General features: G+C 59.2%; 4 protein-coding genes across 4 annotated transcripts; 2 read left to right on the forward strand and 2 right to left on the reverse strand.

The window, feature by feature from the left end:
* Positions 1–138: 138 nt before the first annotated feature.
* Positions 139–4,467, reverse strand: CTSA (cathepsin A). Its single transcript, XM_057365958.1, has 15 exons — positions 4,386–4,467; positions 3,989–4,152; positions 3,808–3,919; positions 3,639–3,689; positions 3,282–3,368; positions 3,025–3,180; positions 2,605–2,696; positions 2,234–2,318; positions 2,025–2,116; positions 1,741–1,819; positions 1,455–1,603; positions 1,308–1,383; positions 1,114–1,203; positions 891–992; positions 139–769 (listed from the first exon to the last, which is right to left on the reverse strand). The coding sequence occupies exons 2-15, from the start codon at positions 4,150–4,152 to the stop codon at positions 686–688; spliced, it is 1,419 nt and encodes a 472-aa protein (XP_057221941.1). The 5' UTR covers positions 4,386–4,467; the 3' UTR covers positions 139–685.
* On the forward strand, positions 4,445–9,469 carry NEURL2 (neuralized E3 ubiquitin protein ligase 2). The gene is made up of 2 exons (XM_057365978.1): positions 4,445–5,731; positions 7,141–9,469. The coding sequence occupies exons 1-2, from the start codon at positions 5,056–5,058 to the stop codon at positions 7,254–7,256; spliced, it is 792 nt and encodes a 263-aa protein (XP_057221961.1). The 5' UTR covers positions 4,445–5,055; the 3' UTR covers positions 7,257–9,469.
* A 299-nt stretch (positions 9,470–9,768) lies between these two features.
* Positions 9,769–12,077, reverse strand: ZSWIM1 (zinc finger SWIM-type containing 1). Its single transcript, XM_057365881.1, is given in 7 exon segments — positions 9,769–10,836; positions 10,839–11,084; positions 11,087–11,179; positions 11,182–11,241; positions 11,244–11,325; positions 11,758–11,918; positions 12,002–12,077. Coding segments are annotated over 7 exon segments (804 nt in total). The 3' UTR covers positions 9,769–10,750.
* A 1,373-nt stretch (positions 12,078–13,450) lies between these two features.
* ACOT8 (acyl-CoA thioesterase 8) lies at positions 13,451–16,595 on the forward strand. Its single transcript, XM_057365964.1, has 7 exons — positions 13,451–13,605; positions 14,185–14,459; positions 14,543–14,679; positions 14,883–15,108; positions 15,351–15,508; positions 15,834–16,025; positions 16,124–16,595. The coding sequence occupies exons 2-7, from the start codon at positions 14,254–14,256 to the stop codon at positions 16,240–16,242; spliced, it is 1,038 nt and encodes a 345-aa protein (XP_057221947.1). The 5' UTR covers positions 13,451–13,605; positions 14,185–14,253; the 3' UTR covers positions 16,243–16,595.
* Positions 16,596–16,731: the final 136 nt, after the last annotated feature.

A 16,731-nucleotide genomic window follows, 5' to 3' on the forward strand; every position in this document is an offset into this window, starting at 1 on the left:
TGCTTAGGTGGRYCACTCGTTTCCAGGATGCAAGGGAYCCCTGCAGAGGGGGCATAGCTCACAGGGCCCAGGGCTCCTTGGCATAGGGTGTCGGCACTCACTGGTGCTTCTCAGGGACCAAAGGAAAGCGAAGCAGGGGCTGGCACAGAGGTGCGAGGAGGAGCAGAACCACCTTGGTCAGAGTTTATTGCGAGTTCCTGAAGCACTGAGTGCCCGGGCAGTGCGATTGTTGTGGTAGTGGTGCTAAGTCTCCTTCAATGGCAGCAGAGGTGGTAGGAACAAGGTAGAGGTGAGCAAGGCCCACCTGCTGCTGCTCCTCAAAGCCTGCCCACGCTGTGTGCATGTAGGGCCGAGCAGAAGAGCTGGGGATTGCTCCCTGCCTAGGAGGGAAGCAGCTGCCACTGCAGACAGATAGGAGGCAAGAGAGGAAGCCACAAGGGAGGCGGCTGCAGCAGGCGCACAACACCTCTCCCAGCAAGGACAGAGTCCCCAGGACTCGGTCTCCCAGCCCATGCCACCCTCCACCCATGGCAGGCAGCCCCGTCCTGACGGGGGGAAGGCTGCAGGCGTGACAGGTCCATGGTGTAGCCGAGCAGCAGCGAGGATGGGCTGTGCAAGGTGCCGGCGGTGAGGGCAGGTGGGGTGATGAGGGCGGCCAGAGCGCTGGGCACTGCCTCTGCAGATCTTAGTAAGGCTGGTTCTTAATGAAGCGGCAGAACATGGTGAAGGCAGCGAGCGGCCGGTCTGTGGGCACCATGTGGCCAGCTCCCTGTAGGAAAGGGGCAGYGGTGGTCAGTGTGGCTGTGGTGCTGTTGCAGGCCAGCCGGCACCACCCCACCAACACACCCCACAACAGCCCCAGGCCTGGCCCCCAGAGCCCTCAGCCCTACCTTGACAGTAAGGAAAGCGATGTTGGTGAATTCCTTCACGAAGCCACCAATCTGGTTCTCACCGTTTTCAGTGTAGAGCCAGGGCCGGCGAGCCACCTGCACCTGGGAGTAGCAGCAGTGCCTTCAGYGCCTGGGGCTGGCCCTGCCCACACTCCTGTCACGGCCAGTCACAGCACACAGCCTGGAGCCAGTGACCAGTCTGGCCTGGGCCCTGCCCATTTACCTTCTGGCACAAGGAATCCACAAACCACTCATCCCCGAGAAAGTTGCAAGCCATGTCAACGTCCCCATTGTACACTAGGATCCGGTATTTCTGTGGAGCAGAGAGTGAGCCGTTGGCAGGGAAGCAGCCCCAGCCCGSTACGAGCCTGGGCTGGCAGAGACACTCCCAGGGACTGTGGGCTTCCCTGCACGCACCGTGGTTCCGAGCAGCTTGAGGTACTGCTCGTTCATCTGCATGTACAGGCGCTTGTAGCTGCGGTTCACGTCAAAGCTGTGGAGGGAGCACTGGTGTCATGTCTGCTCCTGCTCAGAGCAGTCCCTGCCCACCCACACCTTGCTCACCTGCACACCTGCCACTCCGAGGCTTCGGGAGAGATGTGCAGAGCCTTCCGCACCTCCGGGGAGTTCAGATACATGCTGGGGGCTGTGGAGTTGGTGCAGGGCGGGTCCATCCGGACCTTCTTTCGGGCTACTGGCATCCGGAACAGGTTCTGGGTGAGTTGGGAGAGTCACTGTCATAGCAGCATCTGCCCCATGGAGCAGCTGCTTTCTCCYCTCCTGCCCACAGCAGCACGACTGGCCAGACAGAGGTTGCTSACAGCTCAGCAGCATGGGCACCTCAGCTCACCTGCCGCCAGGAGAACCTCAGTGGCATCCGGATGAAGGAGTTRCCCAGGTCATGTGTGATGAGGTAATCACCCTCATACCTGCAGCCAGAACGAGTATGAGGACAGACTAAAAACCCTGGGGAATAAGGGTTCAGGGCCCTCCATGGGGGAGTCCTYGGCAGCAGCCAGACACCATCCATCTGTCCCAGAGGGGCCCCCTGCCCAGCCCCCCGTGTCAYTCTGTGCAAGTGTGACCAAAGTGAGCTGGTGCCTGTTGATCCSTTTTCCTCAGGGCCACTCTCACCTCATGCTCCCAGGGACACCTCCATCACACGGGGCATAGAGATTGTAGATATTGAGGCCAGATTCTTCTACAATCTGAATCATTTCCCCCATCTGCAAGGAGCCGCAAGAAAGGTGTGGGACTCAGCAGGACCCTCATGGAACTGTGGGTCCACCCRGAGCCAGGCGAGTGCTGCTCAGCACACATGCAGGGGCTCTAGCTACCCTCACCTTRAGCGTGCAGTTCAGGTTGGAGTTGTCATGGAAGTTGCACTTGCCCTGGGAGCAGCAAAAGGCCTGCAGGTCCTTCCACAGCCTGTGGACAGAGATTTGGATCAGGTGCCAACACAGACATGATAGCTGCCCTGCAGCTCTCTGCCCAGTGACAGGGCACAAGGCTTGGCCCTGTGCCCTCYATACCCCACAAAGAAATGCATCCATGGGAGCTGCCTGAGACAAGGGGCCACCTCCACAGCCCAGATGCCAGCCCAGGGCAGGCTAGGTACTACCTTTGTCMCAACCCCACTGAACAAGACAGCCCCAGCCATGCAGCCGTCCTGCTTGCGCAGGGACGGTGCATCCAGCATTCCCCCTGTTCTTACTCAGTCCCCAGCAGCCCGTGGTAATAGGCAAAGTAAACCAGGGAGTTGTCATTGATCTCGTAAGATGAGAGGCCGTTTCCCACAGCGATTCCCTGCAAGGCAAGAAGAAAACAACCCTGTTGTGTTCCAGCTCCCCGCAGGGCAGTCACAGCACAGCAGCCGCAGGCAGGAAGCAGATGTGAAACTGTTTACTCTGCGGAGGGAACAGGGAGGGTCGAGGGTGCCTGAGGACACTCCCCCGGCAGCAGGGACAGACACGTCCACCAGCAGCTGCTGCCAGMACCCCAGGAAGAGATGAAAGGCTGCAGGGCCAGGCATGCCCTACATCCCGGCCAGTCCCCACCCTGGCACTGCTTGAGGGYCCCAGTGAGGCTGTGTCAAGACCTCTGCTCCCCTGCACGGCAGAGACAAGCTGCCCACCTTCAGGTTAAGGCTGGGGTCCTGCATCACCCACTCTGCCAGCGTGGGAATGTAGATCCCTCCATAACTCTCCCCTGTGAGGAAGAGATCGTTCTTGGAGTACTCGGGGAAGAGCCGCAGGAAGTCCTTCAGTGCCAAGTAGTTGTTGTGAGCAACCTGCAGGGAGGAGGTGGAACCGTCAGGTGGTAAGGCTGTACCCCACGCCCAGGAGGGGGCAGGCAGGGGAGCAGGACTCTCCCTGGACCCCAGTCACTCGCCTCCGTGTCATTTGTGCCGTACTTCTTGTCATCAGAGTATGAGAAGCCAACACCAGCAGGAGATTCCAGGTACAGGATGTTGGCAATCTGTGAGGACAGCAGAGGAGCCGGTGATCAGGGAAGACCCTCCTCTGGCTCAGTGAGGCCAAGGGCYGCTTGCCTTGCCCATGGCAGCACCYACAGGAGTCTGGCCCGCCCCAGGGCTGTGCTGGGGTGGCCACATTCCTTTGCTGCTCAACAGCAGACTTGAGAGGAGGGTGTGTTGGGTGGGAGGGGAGTAATGGAAGGGTCAGGAGGAAGTGGCTCAGGGCCACCCCATCTTGCAGCCACAAAGAAAAGCAGCGCCTGTGTCTGTACCTTGTTCCACGCRTACTCATTGTACTTCAGTGTGACCCCATCGGGTTGGATCTGAGGAAGAAGGTGGTGACTGATCGGCAAAGCTAGGCAGGACACAGCAGGATGACACGTGCCACGCAGCCGGTCCTCCCCTGGCTCCTTGAGCCACGGGATAGCAGTGACTACTAACCAGGAATGGACCATGCTCCTTGAGGAAGCCCTCCATGGAGCTGCAGCCGGGGCCCCCGTTCAGCCACAGAACCAGGGGGCTGCCCTGGGGATTGCTCTGGGCCTCCACGAACCTGTGGAYATACAGCCGTGAGTGCCCGGTGCCAGCGAATCCTCCCAGCACCGGGCGCAGTCCCACGTACCAGTAATGCAGGTATTTGCCCGGCCCGGCGCAGAGGTAGCCCGAGAAGTGGCGGAAGGAGGGCTGCTTGGACAGCCCGGGCAGGTACGTCACCTCATGGTCCGGGGGGGCGGCCCGGGCCAACCCCAGCAGCAGCAGCAGCGACGACAGGAACAGCGGCCCCATCTGCGGTGGACGGAAGGGACGGTCARGGCACTGTGGGCCAGGAACGGCCGCGGCAGCGTCCCGCGAGCGCCCCGGCCCGCCTGCCCCGGCCCGGACCCCCGCGCAGAGCTGACCCCCGGCCCGGCCCAGTTGGCTCCCCTGGCACTGGCGCCGGTCCCGATCCCTCCATCCCGTCCCCTCCCGCTCCCGTCCCGGTGCCCCCCCGGTCCCGCTGCCCCCCCGGTCCCGCTGACCGCGGCCGCTCCCGGCGCGGCGCTCGCAGGCGGCGATCACGGCGGGCACATGACACGCGCCCATATGACCTGAAGCGCTCACGTGAGCGGGGCGGGGCCCGACCGCGGCCAATCAGAGCCCGGGGGGCGGCTGGCCCCGCCCCGGCCCCGCCCGCGCACGTGGAGCAGCCCCGGACCGGGACCGGGTCCGGAACCGGGACCAGAACCAGGACAAGGGAAGGGACATCGGCGGAGCACCGGGGGCAGCTGGCGGGGGGCGCAGTGCGCCGGTGGGCACTACCGGACACCACTGGCTACAGCTGGGCACCGGGCACTTGTGGGTGTAGCCGGTACTGCTGAGTACCGCCGGGCACTGCCAGACACCACCGGACACAGCTGRGTGCTACCCAGCACTGCTGGGTAAAGCCAGGCTTCACCAGGCACTGCTAGGCACTGCCGGACAGCATGGGCACAGCCAGGCAACCCGGCCCAGGTAGTAGGGCTGGGCAGTCCAGTGTGAAGTGTCTGTGGGTCTGGTTTAGGSCCGGTTATGCCCAGCAGCCATAAGGCCTCCCCAACCTCCCCCGTGGCAGTAGGACCCCCCCTGAGCCCTCTGGCTGTCCCTCCCAGCGGGGCTGTCACCACCTCACAGCAGCTGTGACAGGGACAGTTAAAAATAGCTCCGGCAGCTATGGCTGCCCGGTGCCGGCTTGCTGCACGCTTCCACCACATCCATGGCACCAACATCCGCCTAGATGCCTCACGGACACAAGCCACACGGGTGGAGAGCTTCGCCAACGGGCTCTGCTTCAGCCAGGAGCCTCTGGCACCCGGGCAGATCTTCCTGGTGGAGATTGAGGAGAAGGAGCTGGGCTGGTGCGGGCACCTGCGTGTGGGCCTGACTGCCCATGACCCCCAGAGCCTGGAGGTAGTGCCTGAGTACTCGCTGCCGGACCTGGTCAACCTGGGGGACACCTGGGTGTTTGCTATCACCCGGAACCACAACCGTGTGGTGGTGGAGGGGGAGGACGTGCAGGCACGGCGGCGCCCCTGGGAGCCCTTCCTGCTGATCGAGCGGGTACGGATCCCCCGTGACACGCTGGTGGGGCGCAGCCGGCCTGGACGCTACAGCCACATCCTGGACGACCTGTACAAGATGAACGTGCTGCCCGCGACCGCCCGGCGCAGCCGCATCGGCGTGCTGTACACCCCGCAGCCCGATGGCACCGCTGACATGCACATCGTCATCAACGGCGAGGACATGGGGCCGAGCGCAAGGGGCCTGCCCGTCACCCACCCGCTCTATGCTGTCATTGACGTCTTTGCCTCCACCAAGAGTGTCCGGGTCATCCCGGTGGATTATGGCTGTAGGTACCTGTGCCCCTCCCTGCTGTGTGGGCCAGGAGTGGGGGAGCTCTGGTGGGATCATCCTATAGTCCCCAACAGTGGGAATGTTGGAGTGTGCCACTGGGCAGAGGGACACGGGGTAAGAGGGCACAGGAAAATCTCTGGTCCTTGTGGAGCACAGGTGAGATCTGCAGTTTCACTRATGGGCAGTGTCTGCTGAAAGCTCTGCCATGGGGGCTTTGCTGGGGCCAGGGTAGTGACGCCCAGCAGCAGCAGCAGCAGTCATGCACAGAGTCCCCTTGACCAGCCCTCCCAAGTAGAGTGATGGGGGTGGGTGTCTGGGGCTGCCTCATGGTTGTGAGTCCTCGCTGTGCCCAGCCTTGCCTAAGCACGTGGCAGCCAGAGCCAACGAACATCCTGTCCTGGCATCAAAACACCCCCTACGCCCACCACAGCACACCATGCTGTGCCCACACACCTGCCACATGCCCYAGACACGGTGTCCCCTGGGCAGACACCCTGTGATGCCATCAGAGCCCAGGCATTATCCTGCGTCACTTGGCTTGCTGGGAGGGACCAGGCTARTAAGTGCTAATTAATACCACGCTGGAAAAATCAGGAGATGGATCAGGTGAGACAGAGCCAGAAGGGCTACAGACAGAATAATGGTTGCCCCCAGTACTGGGAGATACTGCTTCACATGCTGGTGTCAAGAGCAGCTTGGAACCCAAGTTGCTGCTTGGAACCAAGCAGCTTGGTTCCCAAGCTTGGAACCTGGTATTCTCCCTGGTTTAACACCTGAGGAGCGTACTGACTGCAGCGGACAGTATCCACATGGCTGAGCTATCTGGGGCTCTGGGAAGTGGAGTCTTAAGAGGTTTGTGTCACAGGAGCAGGAACCAGGCAGATTCTGTGAAGGTGCCCAAGGGGACAGTTCTGATGGTGGTCTGCTCCAAAGGCACAATGGGCACTGTCTGCAGGCAGTGCAGCCCCAGCCTGCAGGCRCCCACCTGGCAGCCTGGTGCTGGGGCCAGTGCAAGCAGACCAAGGGAGTGGGATGGAAACAAAGCACAGCATGAGCATATGAAACCCTGGAGAGCTGCTTGACAGCCACCAAAGACATGTAAATCAGCCACAATCATGCACAGCTTGGGCAYGTAACTGTCTCCCAACCTTCTTCCTGATAACGGGGAGAGCTTTGCTGCCGGGGCCCTTGCGCTTCCAGCCCTGCTAGAGCAACCTGGCACCAGCCCCCGCACAGCCAGTTTGAGCCCAGGGCAGGACGATGCCACAGAACAAACTCACTGAACAAACAAACCTCTGCCTTTAACTAGAGTGCCTCCAAGGAGCTCTCCAGTTCCTCTACCCCTCTGTGTTCAGCCTCACTGTCGACTTGCCCAGCTCAGCTACTCTCTCTGTTCTCTTCCAGTTCCTTCCCTGCAGACGCTGTGCCGGCTGGTTATCCAGAAACACATTGTGCAYCGCCTGGCCATCGATGTCCTGGACCTGCCCCCGCTGCTCAAGAGCTTCTGCCAACATGAGTGAGGTATTGAGKGTGCTGCTGGGCTGCACCCCACATCAACAGCCCCCAGCGACGGCTGCCCAGCACGCTCCATGCCCCTCCCTGCCCCCTCAGCCCAGCACCTGCTGCTGAAGGGCTAACCTGAGAGCAGGGCCAAGTGGGGTTGGGATTTTCCCCACATTGATAGTGTGGCATGTCCAAAGCGTGGGCAGAGGGGGTGATATTGGTCAGAGACAGCAATAAARTGCTTCCAGACAAGAGTCTGTCAAAGGAGGCTTTGGGGGCTGGGGTCCCCTGTGCTTTAGCAACCCCTCATGGGAGCAGTTCCCACACTAGTGAGGAAGGGAGMACAGGCCACAGCCCTGCGAGGGTCAGGACCTGTTCCCGGCCCTGGAATTACGCTGGGATTGTCTGGGTGGATCAGAGCGGGYACTGGGGCGGAGCGTGGGAGGGCACTGCACAGCACAGCACTCACGTGGAGGTAAATTACAGCCAGACGCTCATCCCRGCCAGGCAGTTTCACTGTTGGGAAAGATGTTTACCCTGAGAACGATGAGTTATTTCCTGTGTGTTCGGCTTGAAGGGGGACGAGTCAGATGCTGGAGCACCCAGTGAGCAGCACTGGCAGCAGCCGTTGCTTGGGCACGTGTCCGTGGCCACAGAGCCAGTCACAGTGACCTAGCRCAGGGCCCAGCCATCCTAACTTGGAGCTCCGTGCCCTCAGCTCCGTGCCCTCAGCCAAACCCTTCATACGCTGGCTCATCCAGCAGTGCCTGTGCCAGCCTAGAGGGTAGGCAGGCTGGGAGCTGTGCAGAGGAACGCTCTGGGGGGCAGAGGTCTCAAAATATCAGAGGGGTGCCCACAAGTGCCAGAAAAATGGTAAAGGGGYTGGCAGAGCCTTCCAAGCCTTTTCCTGTAGCGTGGCTAAAGGGGAAACAAACAGCTCCAAGCTTAGACAAARGTGTTTTAAAGAAACATGATGCTATATTTAGTCAGAGACTCGATAGTATCAGATCATGTTACAAAACCCTTATTCAAAGGAAATCCCCAGCCCGCAGCCACGGCCAACTCCATCAACACCAAAGTGTTAATAAAGGAATTGCTAAACGGGGAAAACATGGACAGTGACCAAACCACAGCAATGGAGCGAGATCTCTGACRTTCCCTGCTCTGTCCCAACAACAGGCTGGGAACTGCTGGGGCTGGAGCTCATCTGGCTGCCATGGGGCTGAGGAACTCGCCCACTCCAGAGCAGCGCCCACGGACCAGGGCGTTCACTCTCCGGGCCGTTTTCCCTCCCCCACCCTTGCTTGAAGCCTTTGCTCCCCCACCTCCCTGCAGTGTTATCCTCCCCGCAGTGACCCCCGCACACTGAGGGGGCGGGTTCCTCTTCCTTGAGAAATTGAGAGCAGCTGCTGCAACCACACAAACAACACCCCTGCTTTAKAGTGGGCTGCAGCACAGTGGGATTGCCACGCTCCGGAGCTGCCACCTCCTGTCACCTGGGGCACCACGGTGAGACACAACCACCAAGGAGCACTGCCCAAAGCCCAGTCTGACCCCCCATGCCCTGCTCCCTGGGCAGGGAGGGGTGGCTGCGGCTGGAACAGGCACAGACTCGGCTCCCAAACAGCATAAGTGTGATTTATTGGCTCTGTTGCACAACACCTCATAGCTGGATGCTGCAAGGACCTGCGGGTGATGGCCACAGATGAAATAGTTTTGTCATTACATTTGTTATTACACCCAGATCCCTACAAATCTATGGGGCCTTATGGGATTAATTTGAGAAATCTCAAGGACTGGCTGATGTCATCACAAAGCCTCTCTCAGTGATTTTTTGAGATTCTTGGGAATCTGAAGAGGATTCTTGGGAATCTGAAGAGGTCCCACATGACTGGAAGCTGGGGAATGTTGTCCTGATTTCAAAGAAGGGCAAGAAGGAGAACCCTGGAAACTACCAGCCTGTCAGTCTCACTTCAGTGCCTAGTAAAATGACAGAAAAGATAATTCTGGGAGGTATTGAAAAACACTTACAGGAGAACACAGTCACTGATCACAGCCAGCATGGCTTCATGAGAGTAAAGTTCTGCTTATCAAACACAGTTTCCTTCTATAACAGGGTAACCCACCTAGCTGATGGAGGAAAGCCAGTAGATGTARTATTTTTGGGCTTCAGCATAGTTTTTGATAGTATCTGACAAAGTGTCTAGCTTGCAGCTGAATAACCTTCTYACACAATGGGGGAGMAACTGGYTCACAGGTTGGGCACAAAGAGTTAGAGTGAATGGAGTGACATCAGGTTGGTGTCCAGTCATTAGTGGMGTTCCATAGGGYTYTGTCCSAGGCYCAATTCTCTTCAACATCTTCATTAACGACTTGGGCACAGGACTCAAAGCAATCATAAGTAATATACGAATATTTAGAGCTGAGAACACTAAATTGGGAGGTGCTGTCAACTCCATTGTGGGCAGAGAGGCTGTGCTGAGAGACCTTGACAAATCAGAGAGATGAGCAATCACCARCYRMATGAAATTTAACAAGAGCAACTGGCAGATTCTCCACCTGGTACAGGGCAACCCTGGTCGTATGCATAGAGTGGGGAACAAGAAGCTGGAGACCAGCACCACAGAAAGGGAGTTGGGGGTTCTAGTCCATGGCAAGTTGAATATGAGTCAGCAGTGCCCTGGCAGCCAGGAGGGTCAACCATGTCCCAGGGTGCGTCAGCATTGGCACAGCACTGCCAGCAAAGGAGGGGATTGTCCTGCTCTGCTCTGCACTCGTGCAGCCTCATCTTGAGTCCTGGGGGCACTTTTGGCACAACAATATAAAAAAGACATTGAGCTATCACAGAGAGTTCAAAGGAAGCCATGAGGATGGCGGTGGGACTGGAGAGGAACAGTGGAGGTAATTTGGTCTGTTTGGCCTGGAGGAGACTGAGGAAAGACCTCATTGTGGTCTCCAGCATCCTCATGAGGGGAAGGTACTGATCTCTTCACTCTTGTGACCAGTGACAAAACTCGAGGAAATGGTATAAGGCTGTCAGGAGAGACTAAGGGTTTTTCACCTTAAGGGTGGTTGGGCACTGGAACAGGCTCCCCAGGACAGTGGTCATGGCACCAAGCCTGTCTGAGTTCAGRAAGTGTTTGGACAATGCTGTCAGGCACATGGTGCGATTTTTGTGATGTCCTGCACAGGACTGGGAGTTGGACTTGATCCTGATGGGTCCCTTCCAACTCAGCAGATTCTTTGATTCTGATACCAGCACCTCCCACATTGCACCACCCAGAGCTGGCTCCCAGCCACAGCTGTTAGCCAGGTCAGTGGCTGTTAACTTTTCCTGTGGGATCAGGAGCTTCCAATCCAGTTCCTCTGTTGCCCTGTGCAAGAGGTGCTGCTTGCTCAACAGATAAAGGACCCAAACTGCCCCTTCCACGCTGACAAAATGACAGGCTGAGGGGAATGAGGGTGGAACACAGGACACAGTGGAAGCACCCAGCTCAGCTCCCACTCGGTGCTAGAGCTTCACCTTGATGTAGGGCCCGATCCAGCTGTCAGCCAGCTCCCAGAGAGTCCTGTGCCTCTGTGCAAACTCCTCACTAGGGTGGTGGGCAGCCAGCTAATCTCTGCCGTGAGGAAGGACACCACCAGGGATTTATCCAAAGACTTGTTCTAGTTCTTTAGGATCTGCAAGAGGCCATCAGCATGGTCTCACCTAGCCTGACGGGTATCACATCCCCTCTCCCATGGTCTGCTGAGCAGCTCCCTCTGCAAGTACTTGCTGTATGAATTCAGCATGGCCAAGATGTGCCAGCAGGGCAGCTGGAAAACGTGGTTCAAGTGGGAAGTGTAGCTGGCACTACAGGGTGAGCATCTTCCAGGATCTGTACACTTAGAGTGTCTTACCTGGTGCCAATCAGCTGCATGGCCTTCTGAACCAGTGCAACTCTCTCAGGCAGAGCCTGGCAGCAGCCTCTGTGGGAATGTGGCTCGAAGACTGCCTGATGCTTCTTCAGTCCTCTGGATAATATCATCCTTGCTGTGATCCCCTGAGGTTTCTGTAACCTCCAGTTTCACCACAGGAGACAGGATCTAACAGGGACTGAGAGCTTGTGGGCTCACTCTGGAGAAAAGCATGAGGTGTTTGAGGCTGACACTGAAGGGCCTCAGGGTGCTGGGGAGCTGCTGGTGGACTCTGGAGAACAATCACAAGACTCTCAATAGCTGCAAGAGAGGCTGACATGGGCTGCTGCTTCTGCTGAGCTACTGTCACAGTGGGGGAAGCCTGGCCAGACTCTGGGATGTGTTACCCTGGCATATCAGAGCAGCAAGAGGCAAGTGTGAAGACAGCAGAMTTTGGGGAGCTGCCTGAGCAGCACAGTGATCAGGCTGGGGAGCAGAGCATGTCACAGCATCAGGAAGGGTTTCAGAAACACACTCTTTGTAGTGCTGGGCCAAGGCAGTGATGCAGCTCTCCAGAGAGACCCCAGCACTGAAAATCTGGTTTAACCCCTGGATGGCAACCTCCAGCTCCTCGAAGCAGTCACTGCTCTCACCCCTGCTGCCCTCCCTGCGTATGTCCGTGATGCCATGCTCGAGCAGCCAGTGAAGGTGGAGCTGAGGCAGCAAGTGCGGTGTGATGAAGTTCCTCAGGACGCCAAGCAGCTCCCGCCGGTGGGTCCTTCCTGGAGGCGGTCACGGCCAGGCACTCAATGTGGTTGGTGCTCCAGGTTCAGCTGCTGCAGCCACTTGCAGGAGTGGAACGCACCGCCGGGAAGGCGCGGGTCAGCGCGGCTTGGGCCGGCAGCGCGGGCCCTCCGTGCTGCCGCTACCGGCGGGGACATCGCGGCACACCCTGGTCCCGGTCCCGGTTCGCCGCCTATCACCGCGCGGTGTGTCACCACCCCGGTGTGACGGCACCCGGCACTCGGCACCGCCCGCCGCGGCGGATTGGAGCGCTCGGGCGCCGCCCGCAGCGGCCGCTGTGCATCGCACCGGGCCGGGGACACCGGGAGCGCCCCTCGGTGTGGCCGCTACCCAGAGGGGTGTGCGGGCATCGGCTTCTGCCTGGCTGTGTCCCCCTCCTTCGTCCTTCAGCTGCTCCCCATCGCTCTGCACAGCTCGAGGCCCAGCGACTGGACCCTCTCTCCGTGTCATCCATCAGCAACAAGTGCTCTCAAGGTCTCAAACACTCTCCACCCGCACTCCTTGCTCTTCACGAGGAAAAGTGTAGAGGACGTGTCCTCCCTTGCCCAGCGCCCACTGTAGGAGGAGGCTCTCAGGAACTGCTCAAAGAAGCGCTTCATTGCAGTGGTCTGGAAGCTGAACCCGTCCTGTTCACAGGCATTCTCTGCACTGATGGAGGCCAGCAAACTCTAGTCCACCCACAAGAAAGTTTCCATCACCTTGGCCACCCTGACAAGCACTGAGGTGCTCTCCTCCAGTGCCTCAGGGAGTGTGGGAGCTGTGCTTGGAGCAGGCACTCCATCCACCRGTTGTCCCATGACCATGTGTGAGCCCTCGCCCACTGTGGCACCACTTCAGTGTCCCCCATCTGCCACTTCCAATGTGCCTTTGTCACAGTGCTGTCTTGTGGAACAAGTGCATGTGTGGGCATGGTGGTTGTTCACCTCACAGATCACGAGCTGGTCTATGTCCTCCTTGTACTGCAGCACAGAATAGGCTGGGCACAAGCTGGGCTGCTTCTTTTTTCTCTTCTCACTATATTTTTGGATTTAGCCACATCCAGACTTCACCTGCACGAACCTGAAAACGTTGAGAAAGTATTCATAGGGGAAACAAAGGTGGTGCAGGATGCCAGCATTTCGTTTTGCCTTTCCATGTGTGCAACTCCGTATTTAATTAGTGGCCACACAAACGCACACGTGCAGCTCAGATACACAGGCTGGCTGCTGAGGTCTGAGGTGAGAAAGCTCAGACAAAGGAGAAACAAAGGGACAGAGAGTTACAACTGCCATGACCAGGCAGAACAGAGCAACCCCAGCTTTGCTCCCTCTGCTTCTGCTTTCCACAAACAGCAAAGACAATTAYGAGAATTTGATACCCATGTGTTTGTGTCTTAATCCCTAAACCACACGGTTCTGCAACTCTGGAGGAGCAGGCTAGAACATGACAAGAAAAGCTTCAAGGAAGAAGGTTAAATTGTATTTTAARAAGGCAAGTTATACTTTAAAAGGGCAAAGGTAGCAGTTGTGTAACTAGTGAGTGACCTTGCAGCCTTTGTGCACACAAGCAGATCCACCAGCTAAGATGGAAAGGAAACGRCATCACTACCCCCACTTGGAGAAGTGAAGGCTGTGGAATCAAGTGSTCCCAGAGGGAAACCTGATATCACCTTTCCACTGCAGTGAGGTAAGGACAGCTGGAGAATGCTGACAGATGCCGATGCTTGGTGTCTTCATGAGCTGAAAAAGGCAGGAGCTGTGCAATGGACACGGCAAATGTGTGGCACCCCGATACCGGGGCATCACACTACCGGGACCAGCCCGGTTATCAAAGCCAGGTACGGGATAGGGCCTGTGACACGGGCTGGGCCCAAGCGGCGGCTCCGCAGGGCCTGGCGGTGCTACACCGGAACGCCGGGCACACGGCCCTGCCACAGGGGCTGCTGCCAGCTGCAGGCGGAGCCGGACGCGGCGGGCGGGCCTTACCTGAGTCCTGGCGGACAGCGCTGCCGTGCTGCCGGTTGTGACTGCTCACCGGAACGCGGTTCCGTAGYCTGTAGAGGCAGCACTTGTAGGCGAGGAAGCGGGCGCCCAGCTCCATGGCGAGGGGTGGACGCGGCGGAACGCTCCCGAGATYCCCGGCCCAGCCGCCGCCTCCGCGCCCTCAGGACCGGGCCAAGCCCAGCCCGCCGCCCCCGTTAAACCAGCCGGGCACCGCCCACACCCTGATGCTGGCCAATCAGCGCCGTGTTCTCCGGATTGACAGGTGGCGAACCAACCAGCCTAGAGAATTCTGACAGCTTAGAGGTGATTGACGGCTCTCCAGTCCAATCAGATGGCGGTCCGCGCCCCGCGGGTGGGCGGTGTTTCCTGGTCCGCCGTGCGGGTCGGGTCGCGGCGCCGGTGCCGGSTCGCGGAGGTGATGGGGACTCCGGGCGGCGCCGGCGGGCMGGGATCCGAGCCGCCACCGCCCGGGGACTTGCGCAGCGTGCTGATCACCAGCGTGCTGAACTTGGAGCGGCTGGAGGTTGACCTCTTCAGGTGCGCGTTGGCGGCGGGGCGGCGGGACCGGGCCGCCTTCCCCTCCGCCGCCACCCTCACCGCCGCCTTCTCCTCGTGTGCAGGGGCCGGCACCACTGGGTGCCCGCCACACAGCGCCTCTTCGGCGGGCAGATCGTGGGGCAGGCGCTGGTGGCGGCCGCCCGCTCCGTGAGCCGTGAMGAGCAGGTGCACTCCCTGCACTGCTACTTCGTGCGAGCAGGTGCGCCCGGGGCACCGGGCRGCGGGGACGGGRTGAGGGGCTCGGGARKGWCGCAGCAGTGGCTGGAGGCTGGGGAACCCTGCGGGCATGARCAGGAACCGTCATCCCGGCCCGGGGTGCGGGTGGCACTGCCGGGCTCGGCCCCTGCGGGACAGGTCRCTGTGTATGGTGCGCCATGGCAGAACATCCCTTTGCTGTCCCAGGGGACCCCAAGGTGCCGGTGCTGTACGAGGTGGAGCGGACCCGTACAGGGAAGAGTTTCTCCGTTCGCTCTGTAAAGGCCATCCAGCATGGAAAGCCAATCTTCACCTGCCAGGCCTCCTTCCAGCTCTCCCAGGAGAGCCCAGTGCAGCACCAGTTCACCATGCCAGCCGTGCCACCCCCCGAGGAGCTGTTGACACAGGACGAGCTCATCCAGAAATTCCTACAGTGAGTGGGATGGAAGGGATTCACCGGGGACTCCTCTCTCTGTGCCTGGGGCAGAGGAAGGTGACGGGGAGGACTGTCTGAGGAATTCCCAAACATGCCTAGGAGGGTAACAGAGGAGCAGAACACGACAGGAGCCGTGGCCCTCTTGTCTTTCTGTGTGCCCCTGGGCTGGAGCTGCTGCCAGTAGGATGTGCTCCAGCSTGCCTGCCTGGCATTAACCTTGGTTCTGTTCTGGGCTGCAGAAATCCTAACTTGGCTGAGAGATACAGGAAGCAACTCACCAAGATCCAAGCCGAAGATGTGCCGATTGACATTAAACCCGTGAACCCACCGGACACATTCAGCTCAGAGCCACAGGAGCCAAAGCAGCTCTTCTGGGTGCGAGCACGAGGCTACATAGGTGGGTCCTGCTGGGTCCAGGTGCCTCCCAATCTAAGGAATCAGGCACCAGCTGACACGGTACAGCACTGTTGCAACAGAGTGGGCTGGGAGAGCTGTGATTTGGGGGCTGCCTGCATCCCAGCCTGGGTGCTTCAAGGCTGTAATCCAGGTGTGGGTGCAAAGGTGATGSTGTGAGCCATGCTCATGGGGATGTGAGTGAAGGGAGCAGGTCTRGAAGAATCTCAGCTGTGCTTGGCAGCTGGCTCCAGGGAAATGGAGCCTCTGGGACTCCCAGGCGTGCCCCACGGGCCCTTGTGGGATGGGCAGCACTGGTTGCTCTGCAGGGGAGACTGACATGAAAGTGCACTGCTGCGTGGCCGCCTACATCTCTGACTACGCCTTCCTGGGCACGGCCCTGCTCCCACACCGGCAGTACCGCATCAAGTTCATGGTGTCCCTCGACCATTCCATGTGGTTCCACGCACCCTTCAGAGCTGACCACTGGATGTTGTACGAGTGTGAGAGCCCCTGGTCGGGTAAGTCCTTAGTGTGTTTCTGGGAGACCTCCATGGTCGAGGCCAGCCCTGCCTGTCCTGGGGGCAGTGAGCTGCAGTCTGACAGTTTCTTTCTGCAGGTGGGTGCCGGGGCCTCGTGCAGGGACGGYTGTGGCGCAGGGACGGGGTCCTGGCTGTCACCTGCGCGCAGGAAGGTGTCATCAGGGTGGAACAGACGTCAAACCAGAGCAAGCTCTAGCTGAGGAGACCCTACAGGTTGGGGCTCAGGCATGCCGAGGAAGGGAGCTTGGGACCAAGACAGGACCTGGACAGGAAAAAGGAGACCAGGTGGGATTCAGCACTGTGGGGAGTCCTGGTGCTGGAGGTATCTGCAACAGTGACCAACAGAGCATYGCTGCAACCAGCTGCTAGCTGCACACCATGTAACCACACACTGCCATCAGCTATCCTTCACCCACCTTAAAATAAAGCTGTTGGGTGAAGAGCTGGACTCTGTCCCTGGAATTTGTCCTCTTGGACCTGTGACTATGCTTGCCCAAGGGCAGGCAGTGCCAGGGGCATAGTGGGTCGGCTCTGCCCCTATCGCATTTGGGTCACAGGAGGGGAAAGTGCTACTTTGACACACTTTGCTTCCTGTTCTCACTTCTGCACTGCTTGTGCCCTGGTGCCTCAGTTGCTACTTCTGCTTGCCCTTGGACTCCTCCCCAGGACTGGGCTTGAGGCCAGC

This window comes from Malurus melanocephalus, unplaced genomic scaffold (genome assembly GCF_030028575.1).
Source record: "Malurus melanocephalus ecotype Western Australia unplaced genomic scaffold, MMel_1.1 scaffold_59, whole genome shotgun sequence".
Classification (NCBI taxonomy): domain Eukaryota; kingdom Metazoa; phylum Chordata; class Aves; order Passeriformes; family Maluridae; genus Malurus; species Malurus melanocephalus.